Source organism: Parasteatoda tepidariorum, chromosome 8 (assembly GCF_982258835.1).
Source record: "Parasteatoda tepidariorum strain Cologne lab strain chromosome 8, Ptep-v5.0, whole genome shotgun sequence".
In the NCBI taxonomy this organism is placed as follows: domain Eukaryota; kingdom Metazoa; phylum Arthropoda; class Arachnida; order Araneae; family Theridiidae; genus Parasteatoda; species Parasteatoda tepidariorum.
In genome coordinates this window covers 68637380-68660485 of record NC_141762.1, presented here as the reverse complement: position 1 = coordinate 68660485, position 23106 = coordinate 68637380, and the positions used below count along the sequence as shown (strand labels likewise).

At 28.3% G+C, this 23106-nt stretch overlaps 1 protein-coding gene across 2 annotated transcripts in view; it reads left to right on the top strand.

The window, feature by feature from the left end:
- Window positions 1-23106, top strand: part of LOC147806257 (eye-specific diacylglycerol kinase-like) — a 98433-nt gene that overhangs the window by 61436 nt on the left and 13891 nt on the right. For both annotated transcript variants that reach the window (XM_087169050.1, XM_087169048.1), the window contains 10 exons: window positions 267-412; window positions 4139-4257; window positions 6570-6643; window positions 10692-10800; window positions 11149-11319; window positions 13146-13168; window positions 14434-14528; window positions 16288-16394; window positions 18291-18351; window positions 20419-20653. In XM_087169050.1, coding sequence (XP_087025176.1) covers window positions 267-412; window positions 4139-4257; window positions 6570-6643; window positions 10692-10800; window positions 11149-11319; window positions 13146-13168; window positions 14434-14528; window positions 16288-16394; window positions 18291-18351; window positions 20419-20653 — 1140 coding nt within the window. The remainder of the gene's footprint in view (window positions 1-266; window positions 413-4138; window positions 4258-6569; window positions 6644-10691; window positions 10801-11148; window positions 11320-13145; window positions 13169-14433; window positions 14529-16287; window positions 16395-18290; window positions 18352-20418; window positions 20654-23106) is intronic.

Genomic DNA, 23106 nt, shown 5'->3' with positions numbered 1-23106 from the left:
TGATCTAGAAGTTTCCTTGTCTTCTGGACTGGGTTCAAAATGGCAAGGCTACGGAGTATAACATTAGTAGTTGTAAACCCAGCAAATTGGTTCGTCAGTTCAATAACGGTTATAAAATAAAATAAAATCAATCGTCCTTTTATTTATAGTTCATTTAGAATAATTCATCTCTCATCGATTTGTTTTAAGTTTTGAAGACGCAATATAAGCTATTTATTAATTCCTCGAATATTTTGTTAATCTTTAAAGAAAATATTTATCATTAGGTGGATGTTGAATGTCATTCCAAATCCTAACGCTGACACAAGCAATCAGGAGGAGGGGCGAAAGAATTTACCACTCAATGTTGTCAACAACTACTTCTCTCTTGGAGTAGATGCTAGAATCGCCTTAGAGTTTCACGAAGCCAGAGGTAATAATCAAGACACAGACTCTTATTAAAGAGGCTTAAGTTTTGAGAGCCTTTATTATCTTAACAACTCTGATAACTCAACAACTTTGAAAACTTTAACAGCGTGAAATAACTTTTGAGAGTTCAGTTATCGCTAAAACATGTTTTAGTCGCACAATAGTTATAATACTTTAATTTATTTCAACATCAGAACCAGATTAAAGTTTTAAGAGACAAAATATTTCGACAAAAATATTTCTTGATGAAAACAACTCTATTGTACCTAAACATTGATACCTAATTGTTGTACCTACCAATGGTGTACCTAAACATTGATTGAAAAACTGATAAATCAACTGATTTTATGTAGTAGATGTGATTGACTCTTGAGTTCATACAAAATCACAATTTCCATAAATTTTAAAAGTAGTAAAAAATGTGTTATTTAAAATAATATATATGTAATAGCGTAATGTCACAATTAACAGAAAAATTTGACATGAGATCTTCTGTAAATTTATTTTAGAATTTATTACACAAAACACTAACGCGCATGATCTCATCTGAAAATAGCTAGACCCAATTTTGAAAAATCAATGACAATAAAACTTCATAGATCATAATAAGCGTGGTCAGATCATAATAAGCGTGAACATCGAACTACAGCTTGAGATATTTTTATTTCAGAACTTATTACACAAAACACTAACGCGCATAATCTCATCTGAAAATAGCTAGACCCAATTTTGAAAAATCAATGACAATAAAACTTCATAGATCATAGTAAGCGTGGTCAGAACATTGAATTACAGCTTGAGATATTTTTATTTTAAAACTTATTACACAAAACATTAACGCACATGATCTCATCTGAAAATAGCTCGACCCAATTTTGAAAAATCAATGACAATAAAACTTCATAGATCATAGTAAGCGTGGTCAGAACATCGAACTACAGCTTGAGATATTTTTATTTTAAAACTTATTACACAAAACATTAACGCACATGATCTCATCTGAAAATAGCTCGACCCAATTTTGAAAAATCAATGACAATAAAACTTCATAGATCATAGTAAGCGTGGTCAGAACATCGAACTACAGCTTGAGATATTTTTATTTTAAAACTTATTACACTTAACATTAACGCGCATGATCTCATCTGAAAATAGCTCGACCCAATTTTGAAAAATCGATGACAATAAAACTTCATAGATCATAATAAGCTTGGTCAGAACATCGAACTACAGCTTGAGATATTTTTATTTCAGAACTTATTACACAAAACATTAACGCACATGATCTCATCTTAAAATAGCTCGACCCAATTTTGAAAAATCAATGACAATAAAACTTCATAGATCATAGTAAGCGTGGTCAGAACATTGAATTACAGCTTGAGATATTTTTATTTTAAAACTTATTACACAAAACATTAACGCACATGATCTCATCTGAAAATAGCTCGACCCAATTTTGAAAAATCAATGACAATAAAACTTCATAGATCATAGTAAGCGTGGTCAGAACATCGAACTACAGCTTGAGATATTTTTATTTTAAAACTTATTACACAAAACATTAACGCACATGATCTCATCTGAAAATAGCTCGACCCAATTTTGAAAAATAAATGACTATAAAACTTCATAGATCATAGTAAGCGTGGTCAGAACATCGAACTACAGCTTGAGATATTTTTATTTTAAAACTTATCACACAAAACATTAACGCACATGATCTCATCTGAAAATAGCTCGACCCAATTTTGAAAAATCAATGACAATAAAACTTCATAGATCATAGTAAGCGTGGTCAGAACATCGAACTACAGCTTGAGATATTTTTATTTTAAAACTTATTACACAAAACATTAACGCACATGATCTCATCTGAAAATAGCTCGACCCAATTTTGAAAAATCAATGACAATAAAACTTCATAGATCATAATAAGCGTGGTTAGAACATCGAACTACAGCTTGAGATATTTTTATTTTAGAACTTATTACACAAAACATTAACGCACATGATCTCATCTTAAAATAGCTCGACCCAATTTTGAAAAATCAATGACAATAAAACTTCATAGATCATAGTAAGCGTGGTCAGAACATTGAATTACAGCTTGAGATATTTTTATTTTAAAACTTATTACACAAAACATTAACGCACATGATCTCATCTGAAAATAGCTCGACCCAATTTTGAAAAATCAATGACAATAAAACTTCATAGATCATAGTAAGCGTGGTCAGAACATCGAACTACAGCTTGAGATATTTTTATTTTAAAACTTATTACACAAAACATTAACGCACATGATCTCATCTGAAAATAGCTCGACCCAATTTTGAAAAATCAATGACAATAAAACTTCATAGATCATAGTAAGCGTGGTCAGAACATTGAATTACAGCTTGAGATATTTTTAGTTTAAAACTTATTACACAAAACATTAACGCACATGATCTCATCTGAAAAGAGCTCGACCCAATTTCGAAAAATCAATGACAATAAAACTTCATAGATCATAGTAAGCGTGGTCAGAACATCGAACTACAGCTTGAGATATTTTTATTTTAAAACTTATTACACAAAACATTAACGCACATGATCTCATCTGAAAATAGCTCGACCCAATTTTGAAAAATCAATGACAATAAAACTTCATAGATCATAGTAAGCGTGGTCAGAACATTGAATTACAGCTTGAGATATTTTTAGTTTAAAACTTATTACACAAAACATTAACGCACATGATCTCATCTGAAAATAGCTCGACCCAATTTCGAAAAATCAATGACAATAAAACTTCATAGATCATAGTAAGCGTGGTCAGAACATCGAACTACAGCTTGAGATATTTTTATTTTAGAACTTATTACACAAAACATTAACGCGCATGATCTCATCTTAAAATAGCTAGACCCAATTTTGAAAAATCAATGACAATAAAACTTCATAGATCATAGTAAGCGTGGTCAGAACATCGAATAACAGCTTGAGATATTTTTAGTTTAAAACTTATTACACAAAACATTAGCGCACATGATCTTATCTGAAAATAGCTCGACCCAATTTTGAAAAATCAATGACAATAAAACTTCATAGATCATAATAAGCTTGGTCAGAACATCGAATTACAGCTTGAGATATTTTTTCTCGAATCACGAACCTAAACATTGTTGATAAATCAACTGCTTTTATGTAGTAAATGTAATTGACTCCTGAGTTTATGCAGAATTACCATTTCCATAAATTTTAAAATCGTAAAAAAAAATTCTTATTTTAAATATTGTATAGGTAATAATGTCGTGTCACAATTAGCAGAAAATTTGACGTAAGTTCTATTAGAAATTTACTTTAGAATTTAATACTCAAAACTACACGGGTCTCAATTGAAAATAACTAAACACTCTTTTGAAAAATCAGAGACAGCAAACTTTATAGATTGTAATGATCTTGGTCGGAATTTCGAACTACAGTTAGAGATAAATTTTAAAAATAAACTAGTGTATTATAAAAATATGTATTAAATGTTAAAGAGGGGTTTGATCCTAAAACCAATTCAGTATATTTCCGTATAAAGAATGTTTATAAATTTTATCTAGATATTTGGTATAGGGAAAAAGTGTTTTTTTCTTCAAATCATTCAATACGTTAAATTAAACTCGAAAAAAGCAGATAATTATTTAGAATCGATTATTTGAATAAATAAATGGATGAAATAAATTAAATTTTTCAGAGGCGAGACCGGGTAAGTTCAATAGCAGGTTTCGGAACAAAATGTTTTATGGGCAAGCTGGTGGAAAAGATTTAATACAAAGAAAATGGAAAGATCTCTGCAATTATATTTCTTTGGAAGTAAGTGCAAAATATTAAGCATAATCAAATTTCCTTTTTTTTTAAATTTAAATACATTATATATATAAGAAAAACTTTTATGTGTTGGTATATGTGTTTAGAAGTTTATTGCATGACTAATGAATTATGACTACGATTTAATTTAATACAGAAAAATACATTGTTTGGCTATAATACAATAAATATTACCTTAATCGCCATAAAAAGATTCAATTTTTTCAAGTGTGTAAAGTTAAAAGCTATATTTACAGAAAGGGCAAAAGCCATTGTAAAGGTCATAATATTCATATTTATCAAATTCGCCAACCGGACTGCATTGTTCTCAAGAAGCTGACTTCACACCAGAAAGGTCCTGGGATTGAATCCCTGTCAAGGCATTTCATTCTCTGTACTATCTGTCCTTACTGTGGAAGCAACGTTTGCCCACCTATTATGGTGCCCCTGAAAGAGTGAATTTGTCCTATTGATGAAAGAGTGTCAATCGGGTAGGCATTGGAAAAAAAATTATTTATTAAAAATGATGTCAATGAGCTTTTGAGTTTAGACATAGATTAAACTGCATGTTTAAGAAAATTGTCAAGGTTTCAAAAACATGTTTTAAAGCATAGAATAAGCTCAAAATGATTACCTAAGATAATGAATATGGCTTATGCTTTATATATTTTAACCCTTTATTAGGCAGTGGTTTGTATTTTCATTATCAATTTTATACGTTCATGGTGGACTATCCACCACTTTTAATTTGGGTTTCCATTTGTTAATAACTTAAAAAACTATGTTGAAATATTGAATAAATTTGCGAATAAACGCTATAATCTATAAGACGTTCATTTGTTGGAAGTTGAAAATTCATTGCAGTTATTGTGAACATTTTGGACCCAATAGTAATGATTTTTGGTACAATTACACTTCTTACGACATAGGGATTTAATTTAGAGAATTGAACAAAATTATAAAAAAAATAATTATTGGTTTATTTTTGTCTAGAAACATTATTATTAGATACATTAAGGTCTCACAATATAAGGATGCTCCCTTATTGGGATTAACAGATGCATTATTCTAACCTGGAGAAGATTTCGTTAAGTAAATTAACGGTCAGACCGTTAATTTGCTGAAACCACCCAGTCCTAACACAAAGAATTCGAAATTGAAAGTGATTGAATTATTTCCAACGGACAGTTAAAAGCATAGGAAGACATCCTTAGTTGGCGATTTATCGAAATATAAAATAGCCAAAATCTTAGCCAACCCCTTGTAATTAATATTAAACTTGAAATAATTTGACTATAGCTTAATTACTAAAAAGACAGTGAGAATTAATATAACCCTGTAACTACAACATTTTTTGGAAAAAAAATAAAGTAACTTAAGATGTAAAGGGATGTAAATAGAATTTGATGTTCGATTTAGTTGTGACAGTAAATTAGTAAACTTTACATTTGTATTGAATTAAAATGTTAGCCGTTACATTGATTGTTAAGAAGAAAATAAAATATTTATATTTTCTTCATAAAATGTGATAAAAAATAGTAAATGTAATAATAATTTGTTTAACTTAATTAAAACGAGATTAAGAATGATTAAAAATTTCAGTTTATGAAATTAAGAAATTTAAAAAGCTAGGAAATATGCAACGTTTTTATGACATCACAGTTACAAATATAATTCTTTCTTTACTTTGTAGCATTCATAAAAAATTTTTCCAATTAAAAAGAAGTAAAATTCATTAAATTCCCAATTTTTTATAACACTTAATGTTCGGGGGTAAAGAAAATTACCACAAAAATTTGTGTCAAAATTTGAATAAATTTTATCTAACAAATCTAAATTCTTAATTCTTTTCTGATATCAGTTATAGTTTCACAAATATATTAATTAATTCTTTCCAGAAATAAATTATTCGTTAAAAGGTAAAAAAAAAGTACGTGTTTGATATAATGGGCTCGAACAAAATGCATTTTTCTTTGAGTCCATGCATCGAATTTTTATTTAACTAAAGAAGCCAAGTTTTTAGCATCAATTTGGAAGTTGATTTGCTTTTTCAAAAGTACCAACAGTGATGAAACGTGAAATACAACATTCTTTCTTGCTGGTGGATAGTGACAATGTTCTGTTTTGAGAGCTCAAAACATGTCGATCTTTTGCACCTTTATTTTTTAGGCTAATTTGGTTTTTTTCTATTGAAATGTACGAAGTTGTTCATGCCTTTCTGAAAGAAATTGAAATTATCATAAATGTTTTTGCATAAATCTTATTGAATTATTTAGCCAAATATTTAATGACCGAGGTTATAATGCTTGTTTTTACAGTGTGATGGACAAGACATGACACATAAGCTGAGAGAATTAAAGGTTCATTCCATATTATTTTTAAACATTTCAAGGTAAGAAAATGTTGATGCAAATATTTTCTAAATTTAAAATGTTAAATTATATTTAATTAATTCATAAACACTTAAAATTTAATTTATTAAATTAGTGTGAAAATTTAAAAAATTCAAGTTGAAAACATATTTTATTCCTTCATCGAATCTAATCAAAAATTTACTACTCGTTAAAATTATTCATTTGAGGGTTTAAGAAAAATATTGCAAGCTAAAATGCAGAATATAAGAATGTATACTCATTTCAAAATTCAATTATTTTATTTCAATATTTTGTACGTTTTTATAAATAATTATTGAAATATTGATGGAGTATGTATTTTTAAAAACCCATTTACTCTTGAAAAAAAATCTGTCCTCTGAAAAAAAAGCCAAAGCAACGTCCTATTCAAATCTATCAGTGACATTTTATTTCACGAGGGCAAAAAATGTAAACATACTTTTGTAAATTCTTATCTATCATTTTCGCAAAAACCAAACAAATAAAATCCTCCTTATAAATAAAAATTTCCGAAAGTAAAATAACCAACAAATGTTTTTAAACGCAGGCTCTGAAGCAATAATTTCAAAATATTTTTAAAATTTAACTTTTTACTTTAATTCCCATTAAATATGTACGGGTTATAATATGGATATAATAATGGTTATATATTTAACTTTCGGAAAGACTCTTTCGTATTTTCCGTTATTCAGGACGTATAGTATACAATATCCTGAATCTTATTTTTCAATTTATTTCTATTTTATCCATGCTAACTGCCTTAAATAAATACTTATAGAATTGTTTATAAAAATAGAGTAAAAAGAATTAATTTTGAAGAGAAAAAGAAGAAGAAAATCTATTGAAATCTGACAAATTATTATTACTGTAAATAACGGGATCACAAAACTTAAAAACCTGTTTCATAGCAGGAAAAAAAATTCTAATAATTTCATTTGAACTCATTTCTAATTTCGTCAGCAATAAAATAAGTTTCGGCGTTTTCATTCCCACTTTCCACAGTAATGATTTGTTAGATTTCTAAAGCGCTTTCCTTGTTTCTAGCTTAAACATTTATTTCTGAACTCTAGCAAATACATTTTTCAAAATTTCTTTTTGAAAAGAATTTTATAAATTTATATTAAAAGCTGTCGTCGCGAGCACCTTGTATTTTTTTTAAAATTCATTGCTTCAAAAGATAAGCTTCTAAAAATAAAACTGCATTCAATTCATTGAGGAATCTATTGATAACAAAGATAAAATGATTTAAATAAAGAAGATTAAAATGATAAAGTTGATTCAAATATACATCACGATTGCAGGTAAAATGATCCAAAGTACTTTTAAATTGAGATAGGATTGTATGATACAAAAAATAACCGATACCACGTCGTGAAAGTATTCTAGGAATAATTTTCAAACCTAAACTGACAAGAAAATAAATTGATGTTTCATAAATAAAACTCAATACATCATACAATTGGAAAAAGTTAACATGAATTTATTTTCGATGTTTAATTTAGTTTTAATAAAAATATTTTCAAGTTAAATTTTAAAGAACGGCGTCAAATACATTTTGAAAGAAAAAACCTGGGAGCTAGATTATTTTTAAACTTAGTTTAAAAAATTATGAACGGAATCACATATCTAAGTTAGAAAAAAGTTTGCGCAAAATTTTTTTTACAACTTCTTTAATTTTCATGAACGATATCGATTTGGTGTAAAATTACTTTAATTCGTTATTATTGTCGTAGGTCATTAAGGCAAGGTGTGCGATTGTTCTTTTCTTCCAGTGGCGTCATCTATGGCTAATAATTCACCTTCTGACACACTCATACGTCACACCAGTTTATAGTGCGGACCCATTCATGCATCCATTCAATCATCCACAGATCGTAATTTTGACCTGAACCAGAGAACAATCAATCTCCAATTCAGTATCCCCAGAGGCGTAATTTGTTATGGAATCATAGTGGGTTTTGTGACCCGACAGATTTAACGTGCACCAGTTACAATTTACTACACGGAGAGTCCTTGCCAGTCTGGATTCGAACTCCCATTTTCACGAACCTGAGTCCAGCGCCCTGCCAATCAGGTTATCCCGACCCCATTTTATTTTTTATTCGTTTAATTTTCATGAATGGAATATATCTGAGATAGAAAGATATTGGACAAAAAATTATTTCAATTGCAAGTTTATTTTAAATGAGAAAAATGATATATATCTTTGATAAAAAAAAAGTTTGATGAAAAATTACTTTCAATAGATAAATTTAGTTTTCATAAACGAAATCAGATATGTCTGAAATTGAAAGAACTTAAGTAAAGCTATGTTCAACTTCTCATTTTAGTTTTCATACACGAAATCAAAATTCTTTGAAGCGGAAAGAAAAGTTAGGCGTTAAATTATTTTCAATTTCTTTCATTGAGTTTCCAAATGCTTCAAAATTTCGAACTCTATAGTTATAAAACGACATTTCTGAAAATTTGAAATATCTTGAAAATTCAATATCCTGAACTGGGAGTATTTTGTGTTTTGAAGCCTGCAACGTTATCAAAGCAAAAAGTAATAAAGTTTCTTATTTACATTTTGCTTGAAGCTCAGATTTTCGGAGAACATTATTTTTCTGCACGTCTAAGTAGGCAACATTCTCTGAATGGAGTTCTAAGGAAGCAAAAATAGGTTCTGAAATGCGATAAAGTTTGGAAATATTTGTCGATTTTTGATGCAAAAATTGGCAACACTTTTTTTTTTTTTGGAAGAGAACTTAAATCGGAGAAAATTGTTTTTCGGTTATGTTTCCATCAGTCGTATTATTCTCCTAGTAAGATCCATTTTGTAACACTATGTATTTTGGTTTACTTTTAGAAACGATGAAAAATATTGGGAACTGCTGCATCAAAAAACAGCACGAATGAAATCTAGGGAATTTGTTTTTAAATTTTGTTAAAAAAGACACAATGTAAAAATAGAAAAGGGATTGAGGTTCCAGCTTGGGTAACTTTAGTTTACCGTGCGTAAAATTGAAGAGTTAACCTGAACTGTGAGTGAGACTAAATCAGTACAGGTGCTTTAAATACTTTAATGAAATATATTAACATTTATTATTCATTTATGGATTAATTTTAGTATTAAAAGTTCATAAATATTTAAGGATAAAATGAATTTTTTAGTTCGAATTAAAAATGAGTAGTATTTTTTTAAAAAACTCTATCCTACACATAGAAAAGAATACTGTTGGAATCACCTTTATGTGTTGTATAGACATTCTCTGGTAAAAGAAGCATGTATTCTTTCTTATAACACTTGGACAAACCAAGCACGCCAATTATTGGCTTTTTTTTTGTTGCGAATTAAGTCAGGAAGGTGCGCTTTTCGTTTAAAAAGACAGCACCTCAAAGGTGAAAGCACGTCTTATCTCAAAACATGCCGGATAGATGGCAGCACCACTCATTTGTAAGGCAACTTTCACAATTTTGACATATTTCTGAAGGGGAAAGAAATTTTCTTCAGATCTCCGTGCCCATGGTACTCGTCAGCGATCGAATACATGAATTTCAATTCTCAGATTTTTTGTGCGTGTAAATTGCATCTACTCGGTGGGACTTAACGGAGTCGAGTATACAACCCCGGCCTTTTTTAACAGAAGTCCAAATTCCAGTTAATAAAACCTAAATATACAGTATTTAAATCATTCATTTAGCAATGATTCCCGTTCATATGGTTTTCAGAATCATACTCTAATTACTACACATTTAGTAAAAATTCAAAACTTGACAGTACATTTAACCATATAAATCGATTTTATGCCGGACATCATGATAAAATTGCCAAATTTTATCCAGATTTACCGAATTTCATCAGGTATTTGAAAATCATAATTTATTTTTAATTTTATTGAAATCATTACTGAAACACTTGGGTGAAAGTTATCGAGCTTTTTGGTGTTCCCATAGAGCCAGAAACACGGCTATCATATTCTGGTAGTTTTGACCATATTTCTTTTTCAGTACGAATTGATATTTTATGTTATTTTTTTAAAATGATATTTTATCTTTTAATTTTAGTTATGGAGGTGGTACAAAACCATGGGGGACATCTGGATCAAACAATTTTCAATCACCAAGAACTGATGATGGCATGATTGAAGTCATCGGTTTAACCACATACCAATTGGTAAGTAGTTCGTTAAAAATTATCTATGAAATGAAAAATTAAAAAAGAAAAACTGAAAAGCACTTTTTTCTGCAAACTTGAATAACTTTAGAAGGCATTGGCTGTTTTTGATGAAAAGGAAGTCACAACTAGAATTTTTTCTAATGAAATTGCAGATGTTTAAATCTTTTAAAAAATCTGTAAAATGTGAGGTATTCTGGTAAATGTGAGGAACATAAGAAATCTACAGTATTAAGGTGACAGCAAATTTGCCTGCTACTATGATTCAATGTGTTCTAAACTTCTCAACAATGAATAAAATATTTGCAAATACAAGATCAAAATTTTTATTCATCTATTATTTTACAGCCTTTGCTACAAGCTGGTGGTCATGGCTCAGCCATAGCTCAATGCAAGAGAGCTAAACTAGTCACATCATGCACCATTCCTGTCCAAGTAGACGGAGAACCATGTCGTCTTGCACCGTCCATAATTGATATAGAGCTTTTAAACACTGTAAATATGATTGCTAAAACAAAGGTAAGCATTCATCAACTTTTATTAATTTTGCAATGAAATTAACAGTTACCATTCGAAGGAATTTAAGTAAATGAAGCCAGGATCAGATATTACTATTATTGTATTATTGTTATGCTGTTTACCTTTGATAAAAAATACTTACTAATTACTTAAAAGTAGTTATCAATTAAATTACAATAATTAGAGATAGGATAATTAAATTGTTCTTGCATTTTCTTAATTTAAAGGCAACTGTTGCATTTATCATTATGATTAGTTATTTGAAATAATCATAAAATATTTATAATTTTCTAAGACTAACTGACTTTTAAAAACTATATTAAAAAATGTTGTGTGTCATGACTGTGTTTCCACTGGAATTGCAGCATATTTTAGATGAAAAAGTGATCTTTAAAATGAAGGCGATACATAATTTTATTTTGAATTTTTTTGAAAAGGACAAATATCTCGTGATTTATCAAATAGAGTGGCTGATATGGTAGCAATAATATTATTAATAAGGATATATAGTATATGAATTACACTGCAAAAATTCTGCGTATTTTTACACTAAAAATGGTAGCAACTACTACACACCATAAACGCTGATCTGGAAAACGAGTAATGTCGCTTCGCACTACTTGATGTAAAGTAGTTGCCACCATGCTTTTGTGTTCAGTAACATTAATATTTATAATTACAGTAAGATATGCTACATTAAGACTCACTAAAATTATTTTTCCGAGATAATATAAAAAAGAATTATTAACTTATAATGCATATATACGCTAATTATTAAAATATAATTAATTTATTAATCAAACTTCCAGGTAGCACAGAATAAAGGACAGTTCAAACTAAGCTCAAAACATTGAAAAACATGTCGGATCTAATCACGGGAAAAAGTACGGCAACATCCGTATTTCCTTATTACCTTAATAACTATTTTTAAAGTACAATTTTGTACCATAATTGTTATATTTATATAATTACAGTGTTTCAGTAATTTTACTGCACTTATTGCTAATATTGCTCCTTCGCTCAATTTTTGTGTTGTTAAAGCAGCAAATTTGGAGAAATAGTATACCGCAGTTTCTTCCGTGCATTAATATATATTTTATATTTTATATTTTAAATACACTGTTAGAAATTTCTTCGAAAAAGTGTTTAAATAACAATTTATTTAATTGTTATTTTATCAAGCGAAACAGTTAAATAACCTTAAATAAGATGACATTCAAACTGTTAACTGTAAGGAAAACCGTTTATTAACTGCTTTCACCTAAAACGGTTAAACAACTGGAATTTTATCGCACAAACTAAGCTCACCTGATGAAACAACTTAATTTTTTAATGATGGGTAGATATTATAGATGAGAAAGCAAATTTGTCAATCTCATGGCCGAGAGAACGGGGGTTCGTGTCCGAGATTTGACACCGCAATATTTCCTCCATTCCCTTCAACACATGAGGAGTTTCCATTTTCCTGCCCACTCCAATGCCCATTACTTAACAAAAAGCCTTGCTCCAATGTGCAGTTAAATTTCTATTTTGCCATTTGGAAATCATGCTAGTTGTAAATGGTTGAAAAACCGCATAGTTCTGTATTCTTGGTTTTATGATCATAGTAGCTGTAAACGGTTTCAAAACTGTAAAGATAAAAATTGATCTTTACCGTAAACTTTGTAGTTAATTGGATGGGCAGATTGCTGCCGAAAATTTTACCATAATTTTAGGACGAAAATTCTAACAGTGTATAAAAACTAATAAAGGTAAAAAAATCATCTTAGAATAGCGATTAAGTGTTTATAATAGTTTAAAATCTATATTATTTCACGCATAACCAGAGTCATGGGACATCAGCAAAAAAGTAAGTAATAAGCTTTAATATAATTGTTAAAATATTGTATTGTACTGGGGATATTAATAATGATATACTATCAATCAGGGATTTGCGATTCTTTTTCTCATCACCATTTAGAAATAAAAATGGAGTTGACAAAAATATTTTTTTTTTCAATTGAAGAAATTAAATAAATACAAAAAAGACAAGGAAATTAACTCTCTGAGTTTATATTTTGACTGACGAAAGAGACTTAATCAGCAATAACTATTCCAAAATATACATCAATATTTTTAAGCAACTTTTCGATGTATATTCTTTTAAAATATATGAAATGATACATTCCAAAAAAGAATATATTTAGAGTGGTATAGCCCCCTAATTACTGACTATAATTTAATTATTAAACAGTTTTATTTTAAATTCTTGTGAGTGTGATCCGTAAAGAACATCCAGAACTTGAGAATTTAGAACACCCATACAGTTAAAAGTTATAATTTATAAAAAAAATTATTATCTAGGAGTATGTTTCTTATTACCCCATTTCAGAGCTTGATCTTTAAAGCTATTATCTTTCATTATACCCCGTTTGTTTTACCCCATTTTGGAGTCATGAAGTTTAAGTTATAATTCATTTACTATTATTACCCCATTCGCAAGCACCCGTAAAGTTGAAGTTATATTAGTTTTATAACCAATGTTTCTTATTACTTCATTTAGGAACAATCATAAAATTTGGTAGATAATGTGTTTCGATTTTCGTCAGTCTCTCTTTTTACCCTATTTAGAATTCGTGAATAAAATTATTAGTTAATTTTACTATTACTACCCCCTTTGGAAACACCCAAAGAGTTGAAATTATAATAATTTTTACAACCAATGTTTCTTATTACCCCATTAAAAAAAACATAAAATTGATGGTTATAAAATTTTTAAGTATCAGTCTCTCTTTTTACCGAATTCAGAAATCGTAATGTATAAAGTTATAATTTTATTTTACTATTATTACCCCGTTTGCAAACACACAAGAAGTAGAAAATATGATAATTTTTTTGACCCATATTTTTTATTTTCCCATTAGAAATATTTTTATCATTTATAAAAGCGATCATTTTTATGACCTTCCAAATGTATTTGCTGCTAATTGTAGAAATTTTGAACTTATTTCATAAATGTTAATTTTTTCTTTCTAAAAATTATTCCAAGTTCTCAAAGCATTCTTTTAAAACTTTCTTTTTTTCATTATAAAGTTATATTACATTATTATTTAAAGTTATATATTATACTTTTAGAGAGAACGTCGAAAAAGTTAGTCTTCCATTGAAATTACTGTCATTGCAAAAATATGAAGAAGAACACCATCGGAAGGCTAATTTAGTTGAAGATGGTAAAAAAAATTTTTAAAAGAACTTTGAAAATCGTATCATTATAATTATGTCAGCTTAAAAATTCTTTTAACTATTTCACCAAACGAAAAATATTTTAATTAAAAAATGCTATTTTAATTTGTGCTGATTTTTTTCTTCAGTTTTTTCAAAAGAAAAAAATTTATAACTATTCCTTTTCATTTTTCTTTTGCAATTTGTTTTCGTACAGAAAGGAATTAATTTACACAGGGGAAAGTTGAAACTTTTTTCCTTAAATAAACAAATAGCAATGTTAACTCTAACAATAATAATAATAATTCTTAAAAAATATTTTCTCTTGATAAAAAAAAATATTATTTCTAAAATGAGCGAAAAACTCTCAATGAAAATTGTAATTCACAGAAAAACAACATCACCGTTATAAATCCACTCTGAGAAAAACAAACATAAAATTTGCCTCGTGAACAAAAGGAGAATGAATCCTGTTAACTTGTATTGCTTAGTAACAGCAGCAAAATTGAAAAGTTCAAAGGAAGCAAAATTTTAGAAAGTCAAAACAAAATTTTTTTTGCTGAAATTTCTTTCTTTAGTAGTTTAAAAGTTTTAATAGTTAATTCCTTAAAAGTTTTAAGAATCATACTATATAACTTAACCACCATTGTTTGTTTAAGCCTTAAAATATTTTTAAGAAGTGAGCAACAACTTTTCCGTGTGATATAATTTGTATGTTCGATTTCAAATCAGTTTTTAATAACAGTGTGTTAAGAGTTTTCTTATATGTTACTGCTAGTTTTTTACTTATTAACTAGTTTTTTTCACATACGGTGTATTTTTTGAAATTTGAAAATTAAATTTTTTTTCAAACATGCTCCGTTTTAAGGAAAGAAAAATTTAATAACTCGATGGGCTTTAATGTATTAATTAAAAAATCTGTACAAATTTAATAACTCATTTCTTTTTAAAAAGAAATTGAGAATAGAACTCTAAAATATTTGTTAGTAACAATAACCTTGTTTTTCAAAAAAAGGGAAAAAAAACTTCAACATGTATTCTTTTCTTTACATTAGTAAAGAAAAATAAGATCAATTAATACACGAAGAAAAAATAGTGTCTAAAAAGCCGTACAGCATGGTAATGACATTTCTGAAAGAAAAAAAAACATATTTCTGGAGATTAAAACCAATTTATTTTAACTATTCATTTGATAAATTTTTTGTTCATTTGTTAGTGGTCTATTAGAAATTATTCTTTTCAAAATTGTCTTTCTAATTACCTCATATTTAGTTAAAAATACAAAACTGAAATGTAAATTAAACCAAATAAATGGTTTTTATGCATTGCTGATTTGTATATTAATAAAATTACTAAATACCTCCACTTTAAAAAAATTCTATTGCATATCACAAAACCGTATTTATTGTTAGTTCTGCCAATACCATTATCAAAGCGCTTTGGTAAAAATTACCCATAGAGCCAGAAACACGATAAATTTTAACTCATTCTGATAGTTTTGACCATACTTTTTTTCTCAGTGAAAATTATTGGTAAAGTCATTGATAAAATAATTGATAAATTCCCTTTATTATTGATAAATAACCCTAATTTTAATTATCGAATTGTAACAGATTCGTTTAAAATTATTTATTGAATTTGAATACGTTGAAGTTGTGTTAATGCTGAGATTCTAATTAAAAATGAAATTGCAATTTAATAAACTATCTCATAGTAAAATTTTTTTTAGTAAGATGACAGACATACTTAACTATTTTTTTATTTCAGCTTTTCCTTTGGGTGATGTTAGCGTTAGTCATAACACTGACTTATCAGAAATTCGATCACAAATTAACGAGCTATTGAAGGAAAGAGACAAAAAATTTGAGGAGCAGGTAAAACTTCTTGAACTGAAAAATTCATTTGAATCAATGCTTAAATTAGATTGCTGCAACTTAATTTTGCATTGACACCTAGTTTTATAACTTTCATTTTAACGCACTTACAGATGAACTTATATTAAATACAAACAAATTTTTGAGTTTGATAGCATGAATTAAAAACTACTTTAAACTTTAGTTGCATCTGCACTAATCACTATTTAATCTCTTATCTCTCACTTCATGTGTTTGCTCTTGCTTCGTTAAAGGTTTTTGAATTAAAAATTTTGAAAAAGGACTGAGCAAAATGACATTGTAAAACTTATTATTTGATCATAATTTCAGACACAGCATTTTTTAAAAAAAGAAGGAAACTGTGAAGGAATTAAATGCTTTTCGTTTAAGGTACCCGAACACCTTTGGAGGTTTTTAGTTTAGAACCGCCGAAGTTTTTAGTTTAGAAATTTTTTATTTGGATTTCTGTGAGTGTTTTACACTAAAACGTTGAATAAACACAGAAGAAAAAAACAGCAACTTTGTTTCAGAAACTATGGGGGCGGGGGACTAGGTAAGAAAGACCAAAAATTGACCTCTTTTCAACCTTACATAGATTTGTAGAAATTTATTATTTCCTTATTACTCTTTCTTTATGATACTTATAAAAACTCAACTTAGGGACAAGACAAAGCTAGATGTAATATTAATATTTAGCAATTTTGGATCAAATATATAAATTTATTTGGCAAAAAAAAGAATCGCAATTAGTTATTTTAACTGCAAAATGTAAAATAATAGTTTAATCAACTAGTTCGTACTCTATTCCCTAGAAAATATTCATGCAAAATTTCAAGTAATTCGAACTAAAACATTTTGCGATATGGCTTTCAAAATGAAAGACAATAACCGAAAAATTATTTTTGAGGATAAAAACAAAAAAGGCAGAATTATGAATGTAGTAGCCAACAACAAATGATTTTTTTTAAATCATCATAACCTCCGTTCAGTTTGACAATAAAAAAGAAACTCAACCAATTTTAGAAAGGCTAAAGTTCATAGTTTTATTTTACGTACGTAAAAAAACTGAAAGATAATTTTTTATTCATAATCGGCTTAAAAAAGGTAGTTAGGTTAATTAAATGAAAAACTTTTAAACAAAAAAAACTTATTCAAGTAACTATGAAACTCTACCTACTAATATGACTGGGACATTTCTTTTTATGAAGATAAAAAAACCTAGAAAATGAAAAATCTCTCTTATCGTGGCAATATTTTCTTTTAAAAATAATAATGTGAAATTAATTTAGGTAAAGTAACAGTACTGCTAAATTTTTTTCTCACTTATTCATTTTCACACTGTAGAAAATACGTAACAATAATTTTTTTTAAAATTTAACTATATTTGAACTATAAAAATCTGTTGAAGTCTTATCACAAGTTAAATATTATAAAAAAATTATACTGCTTGATTGCATACTATCATATGTACTTCATTCTTATGTGAAATTAACAAAAATATTATTATTTGATATTTAATTTCTTATTCATTATAAATGAAACACCCGTAGAAATTTAGTAAACACACAGCCTGAAATCCCTTTTCTAGAAATATAAACTCTCTCAAAACTTAACAAATCTTACGCATGCTTTTAGATAATGTAACATTTTGGTTTAAATAAAATAAATTTTTATATATTTTAACATCAAATTGAAAATTTAAAAATTTTAATGAATCTTCTTGAAAAGAGGAAATTTTGTGTGCTTCTGGCACTTCTCCCCCATTTCTCTAGAACGATTTTAAGACTCTATTAAAAGTTTTAACGTTTTGCCATTTGTATTGAAATTATCCAATTGAATATTTGATTTTTTCTTGATTATTTATTAATACATAAATTTTAATTGTTTCTCTTACAGGAAAGAGAACAAGGAAATAACCAACCGAAGAAAAAAACTTCAAGCTGGTGGTTTCTGGATTGTAAATTCCTTTCTAATCAAAACATTTCAATTGTGTAAATTTACATTAAATTTCAATCGTGTAAATTAATGTAAACGTCAAAGCTGATATAATTTAAAGCACATTAATATCTGCAGAGTAACTTGTCATTGAAACTAATAGTAATCCTTTGAAATACATCAAAATTCATATTTTTAACTCTTTAGTTTTTATGAACTTTTAAACCACTTTTTTCCCAAATTTTGCAATGTGACATACAAATTTCGTTCTTAAACTTGTAAGGAAAATTCTTCCAGTCGTTTTTGAAAATTAATAAAATAAATAATACAGTATAAAAAAAGCACTTCTGAAATACCGAATCACGGGATTATGAACCTTAAGGGTTCACAATTTCGTAGCCAATAGTATGATAGAGTGAGCAAGATGTATCGATAACAATTACTTTCCTAGATAAGCAGCTACTCCTCCATATGAAGTTGATCGAAATTTAAGTTGCTATTCAGAAAAGAAATCCGGTTCAACACTTTTAAAAAAATGTTCCGGATTGAATTACGGTACTAAGTACCAGCACTTTGAATGCAACATTCGTAAAATCTATTTCAACCGTAAGATACTATATCTTAAATTTTACAATAATATTTACTTATTTAGAGTGATTTAGTGACTTGACGATTATTAGTATTATAAATATTTTAGCACTTTAGATATTTTATTTCGTAAAAATGGATTTAATGGTAAAAAAGTACCAGTACCTTGAGTACCCTATCGTAATTTGATCCTGGTGTCCGACAGTGCAAATAAGCTGGTCCCCATCAATTTGAAATTCAAGCAGTTATTGTGAAAGGAACCCCAGTTCTACCCAATAATAACTTAGTATCTTATAATACAGTGCAGTAATTAATATTTCTCAAGTAGATGAGTTTTCTAATAATTGATTACAAAATGCTCCAGATTGGCAGAAACAAAGGTGGAACATTGGCAGAAAAACATGATACTTTAAAGGTTGTTCAAAGATATCAATCAATCATCAAGATATTAATCATCCTATACATCTTTTAAAGCGTAGGGGATAGTATTTTTCATTTATTATACTTCATGAAAATCAGATGTAAATCGTACGCATTTAAAAATGGCCTTTTTTTACTAAGTATTAAATAAAAAATCCTAAGAAGCTGAAACAGTTAGATACTACTTAGATTAAAAATATACAAATTGGAAAATAACAGTCGGCATGTTTCAAGTGCTTAAAATTCAATTTTGGCAATGCCAATGTTATTACCACCCCACTCACATCAGCTCATCTTGATACCCTGGAATCTTGCTTTATTCAAATAAATGCTGAGTTCTTTGCTAACGACATTAGTTTCTCATCATCTCTCCATAGCGCTTGGAAATGCATTTTATCTTGATTTCATCCTCTTGGCCACAGCGGCTCTTCTTGATTTGTTTCCCATCTTTTTTAGCTCTCGGCTACTGTGATTTTTTTAGCTTTGTTTCTCACTTTCATTTCTCCATTTTTCGTTGGAAACTTTTCGTTTTATATTTCAAATCATTTTCGTTTCTTCTCTTTAATGTCTGTCAAGTCTTGAAAATGGGTGCCTGCTTTTTAAGGGATTGAAACACGTCAATTGTTATTTTTATTTTGTATATATTTAAAGCCAAAAAGCCAATGAAGTTTTTAATCAAGTAATGGTCGATTGTTTTTTTTTCTTTTTAATCACTTTGCACCCTCGGCCCAAGTCGATACCGTTTGCAGGCTGGATAATTTTTTAAATCGATAATATATTTCAAATATTTGAGAAAATCTTTGCCGATATCACCATATTAAAATTGCATCAATTATGAATGATTCTATTGTTCAATACATTACAAAATACAACAGATTAACATCTTTCATAATACTGCATTTGCTTATCATATACTGTTTTATAATAATTTTCCCTTCAAAATAAGATCCATAACATTTAAATATCTTTTTCAAGTATCTGGATAATAATAACTCTCCCTGCGAAACTGTTAGATGTAATAGCATCGTTATTATTTATTCAAACAACTTCATCAAAATGTTCTTTATTCCTGTTATCCCAGCATGCAGCGGACAAAAATTCTTTAGAATAGATGAAGCTCAGGAGCATCTATACTACGTGAATGACATATGTGATCAGGAACTTTTCATCGCTGAACAGCGAGAGTTTCTGGCAGAGGCAGCAATTGACGAAGCTCCAGTTAAAGTCGAGAACGACCCTGATGGTGATGACGTAAGCAGAGCGTCTAGTTCTTCCTCCAGCGTAGGACAGCAATCGCAAGGGAGCAGAGATTTCGGGTGATGATAAATATTCATTCTCTTCAACAAAAAAAAATTATTATTTACTACCGTCAAACGAGATAAGAAATATTGGAAATTTTGAAAGAAGCGTATTCCGTCTTATCTTCGAGGAGCAAATCGAGCGTACTTTTGTGTCGAAACTTGATTTATCTTTGTCGATGGCTGAATAAATATTCCGAATTATTTATTTAGTATAGCTTACATTACAAGATGTGATATGAATTTAGTTTAGTTCTAAGAAAATTCATTTTTAAAATATTTAAAATATATTTATCTTTTAATTTAATAAATATATTATTAAAAAATCGAAGCTAATTTAAAACTAAAATTCTCATCTGGACAGCAATTCAAGAATATATTTTTAAATATATTTCTGGAGCAGTTATATGTATAGCATGCTCTACAACCACTCCCTTTAAAATATACGAGTTTTTGAACAGATGAGTGATGCGTAGACGACATGTTTTTACTTATAATTTTTTAAATTCATTAAAAAATCGGTAATCGAATTCAGGAAAAAGTTTCTTTTTTAATAATTTATGAAACGCATTATGAACTATTTTAAATGTCAGGTTTTGTAAAAAAAAAAAACTCCATTTAAAGTTTTAATACGGATTTCTTAAGGTGTTTATATACGAGGGTTTGTTGGGTTGCTTATTATGAGCTTAAACCTCAATGATAATAATCGAGGCATTGAATCCAATATAGCACGCAAAAGTTCCATGTGGATTTAAGAAAATATTTGAAATTATTAAATGATTTGGAGTTTTCTATGATTTTTATATTAAATATAAAAATAACTGGAGTAGTGATGCAATATGGCATAGTGGAACTTGAAGGAAAAGTATCTTAAGCGACTGGAATATGATAAAATTAACTTATGAATGCTCAAAATTTTGCATAATAGCATTTTTAGGGTTCCGTTTTCGCCTTCACTATTCATTCACATATACAATGCAAATTGTAAATTAAAGGGACATTAGTATGCTTGAAATTTATACATCATGTGATTTCTGGAGATTGATATTTAGTTTAAATCAACATGAACACTTATAGAGATAAATTCGCTTTACCAAAATATAAGCATACTCTCCCAGTTGATCGTCAATTTATATAACCAGCTCACTTCTTTGACAGAAAGAGCCTAATGACCGTGATAGTCATGAACTTCAACAAAAATAGTATCTTTAGATCGCTAATTTTCATGGAATTTATATATTACTTGAAAATTAGATTCAAGATGCTCTCTTACATGAGAGCATCAAAAAATTTATCGACTAATCGAGCACCGAGAGCATCAAAATACTAATACATAAGTCCATATCAGTGGTCAAATGCATGCCCAGTCTTAGCTAAAAAAACAATCAAGACTAATGAACATATTTCTCGCGCTCCCTCTGTTTTGGTGACCACGGACTACGAACATACAACTTCCTTAAACCTCGACAGATGGCAGCACTACAATATTCGTTTTATTCCACGGGTCGTCTTAATTCGACAAGCAAATCGCCTGAGTCTCAAACAATATCAAGTCCCTAACTGAAGTTATTTTTTACGAGCATAACGTTAATTTTCGTTCAGTGATCATACATTTTACAAGAACATTTTTCCGGCAAACCTTCATTCTTAAAATTGCGAAAACTTTACAGGTACAAATTTATTTTTGTGGTTAGTGACTGGAAGTCTTTTTACTGGTCATTGACTGTAATCAAGAGAAGAATTTTTTAGTACACATTATTTCCTTGAATTTCCGTCCCTCTTCGAATAATATCAAACATACTGATAACATAAGCTTTAATTGCTGTTATTAGAGCAAAACAAATATATTATCTTATTTACAAGGATAAATTAATATGTATCATTTAAAATTAAAAGCGTAAATAATTTAAATTCTCTTCATAAAAACTCTCAATTTTAATTTCCTTACCCTAAGTAATAATTGCAACAGAACTCGGGAAAACTATGTTAGATATTGATTAACTAAGTAAATACAGAAAACTATTTCAAAATTAATTAAAACGACTGGTGCGTATACTGTAATTTGGGAAATTCCTAGTTTGAGTGATTAAATCAGCGAAGCAATTAATAATTAATCAATAAATAAGCACATTCCTTTAGCAATCACTTTAACGAAAACAAGAAAATATCTAATGGGAAAATATCAAAATGAAACAAATTCCAACTTTCAGAAGAAAAAAAAATATGCACATGGAATTTAATATAATTAAATTAAGTTAAAAGCATTTTAGAATAATATTATAGTTAATGCAATTTATAAGCAAAATATTTATTTACCTTATTTATAAACAAAATATGAGTTTTACTAATTTGTAAACAAAATTCAATCATCCAATTTACAAACAAAATATTTTTTAATGAAATTTTTAATCATAATGTTAGTTTGTCAAACTTGAAGTAAAAGTTATCGAATTTATAGCCTTGATCTTGAG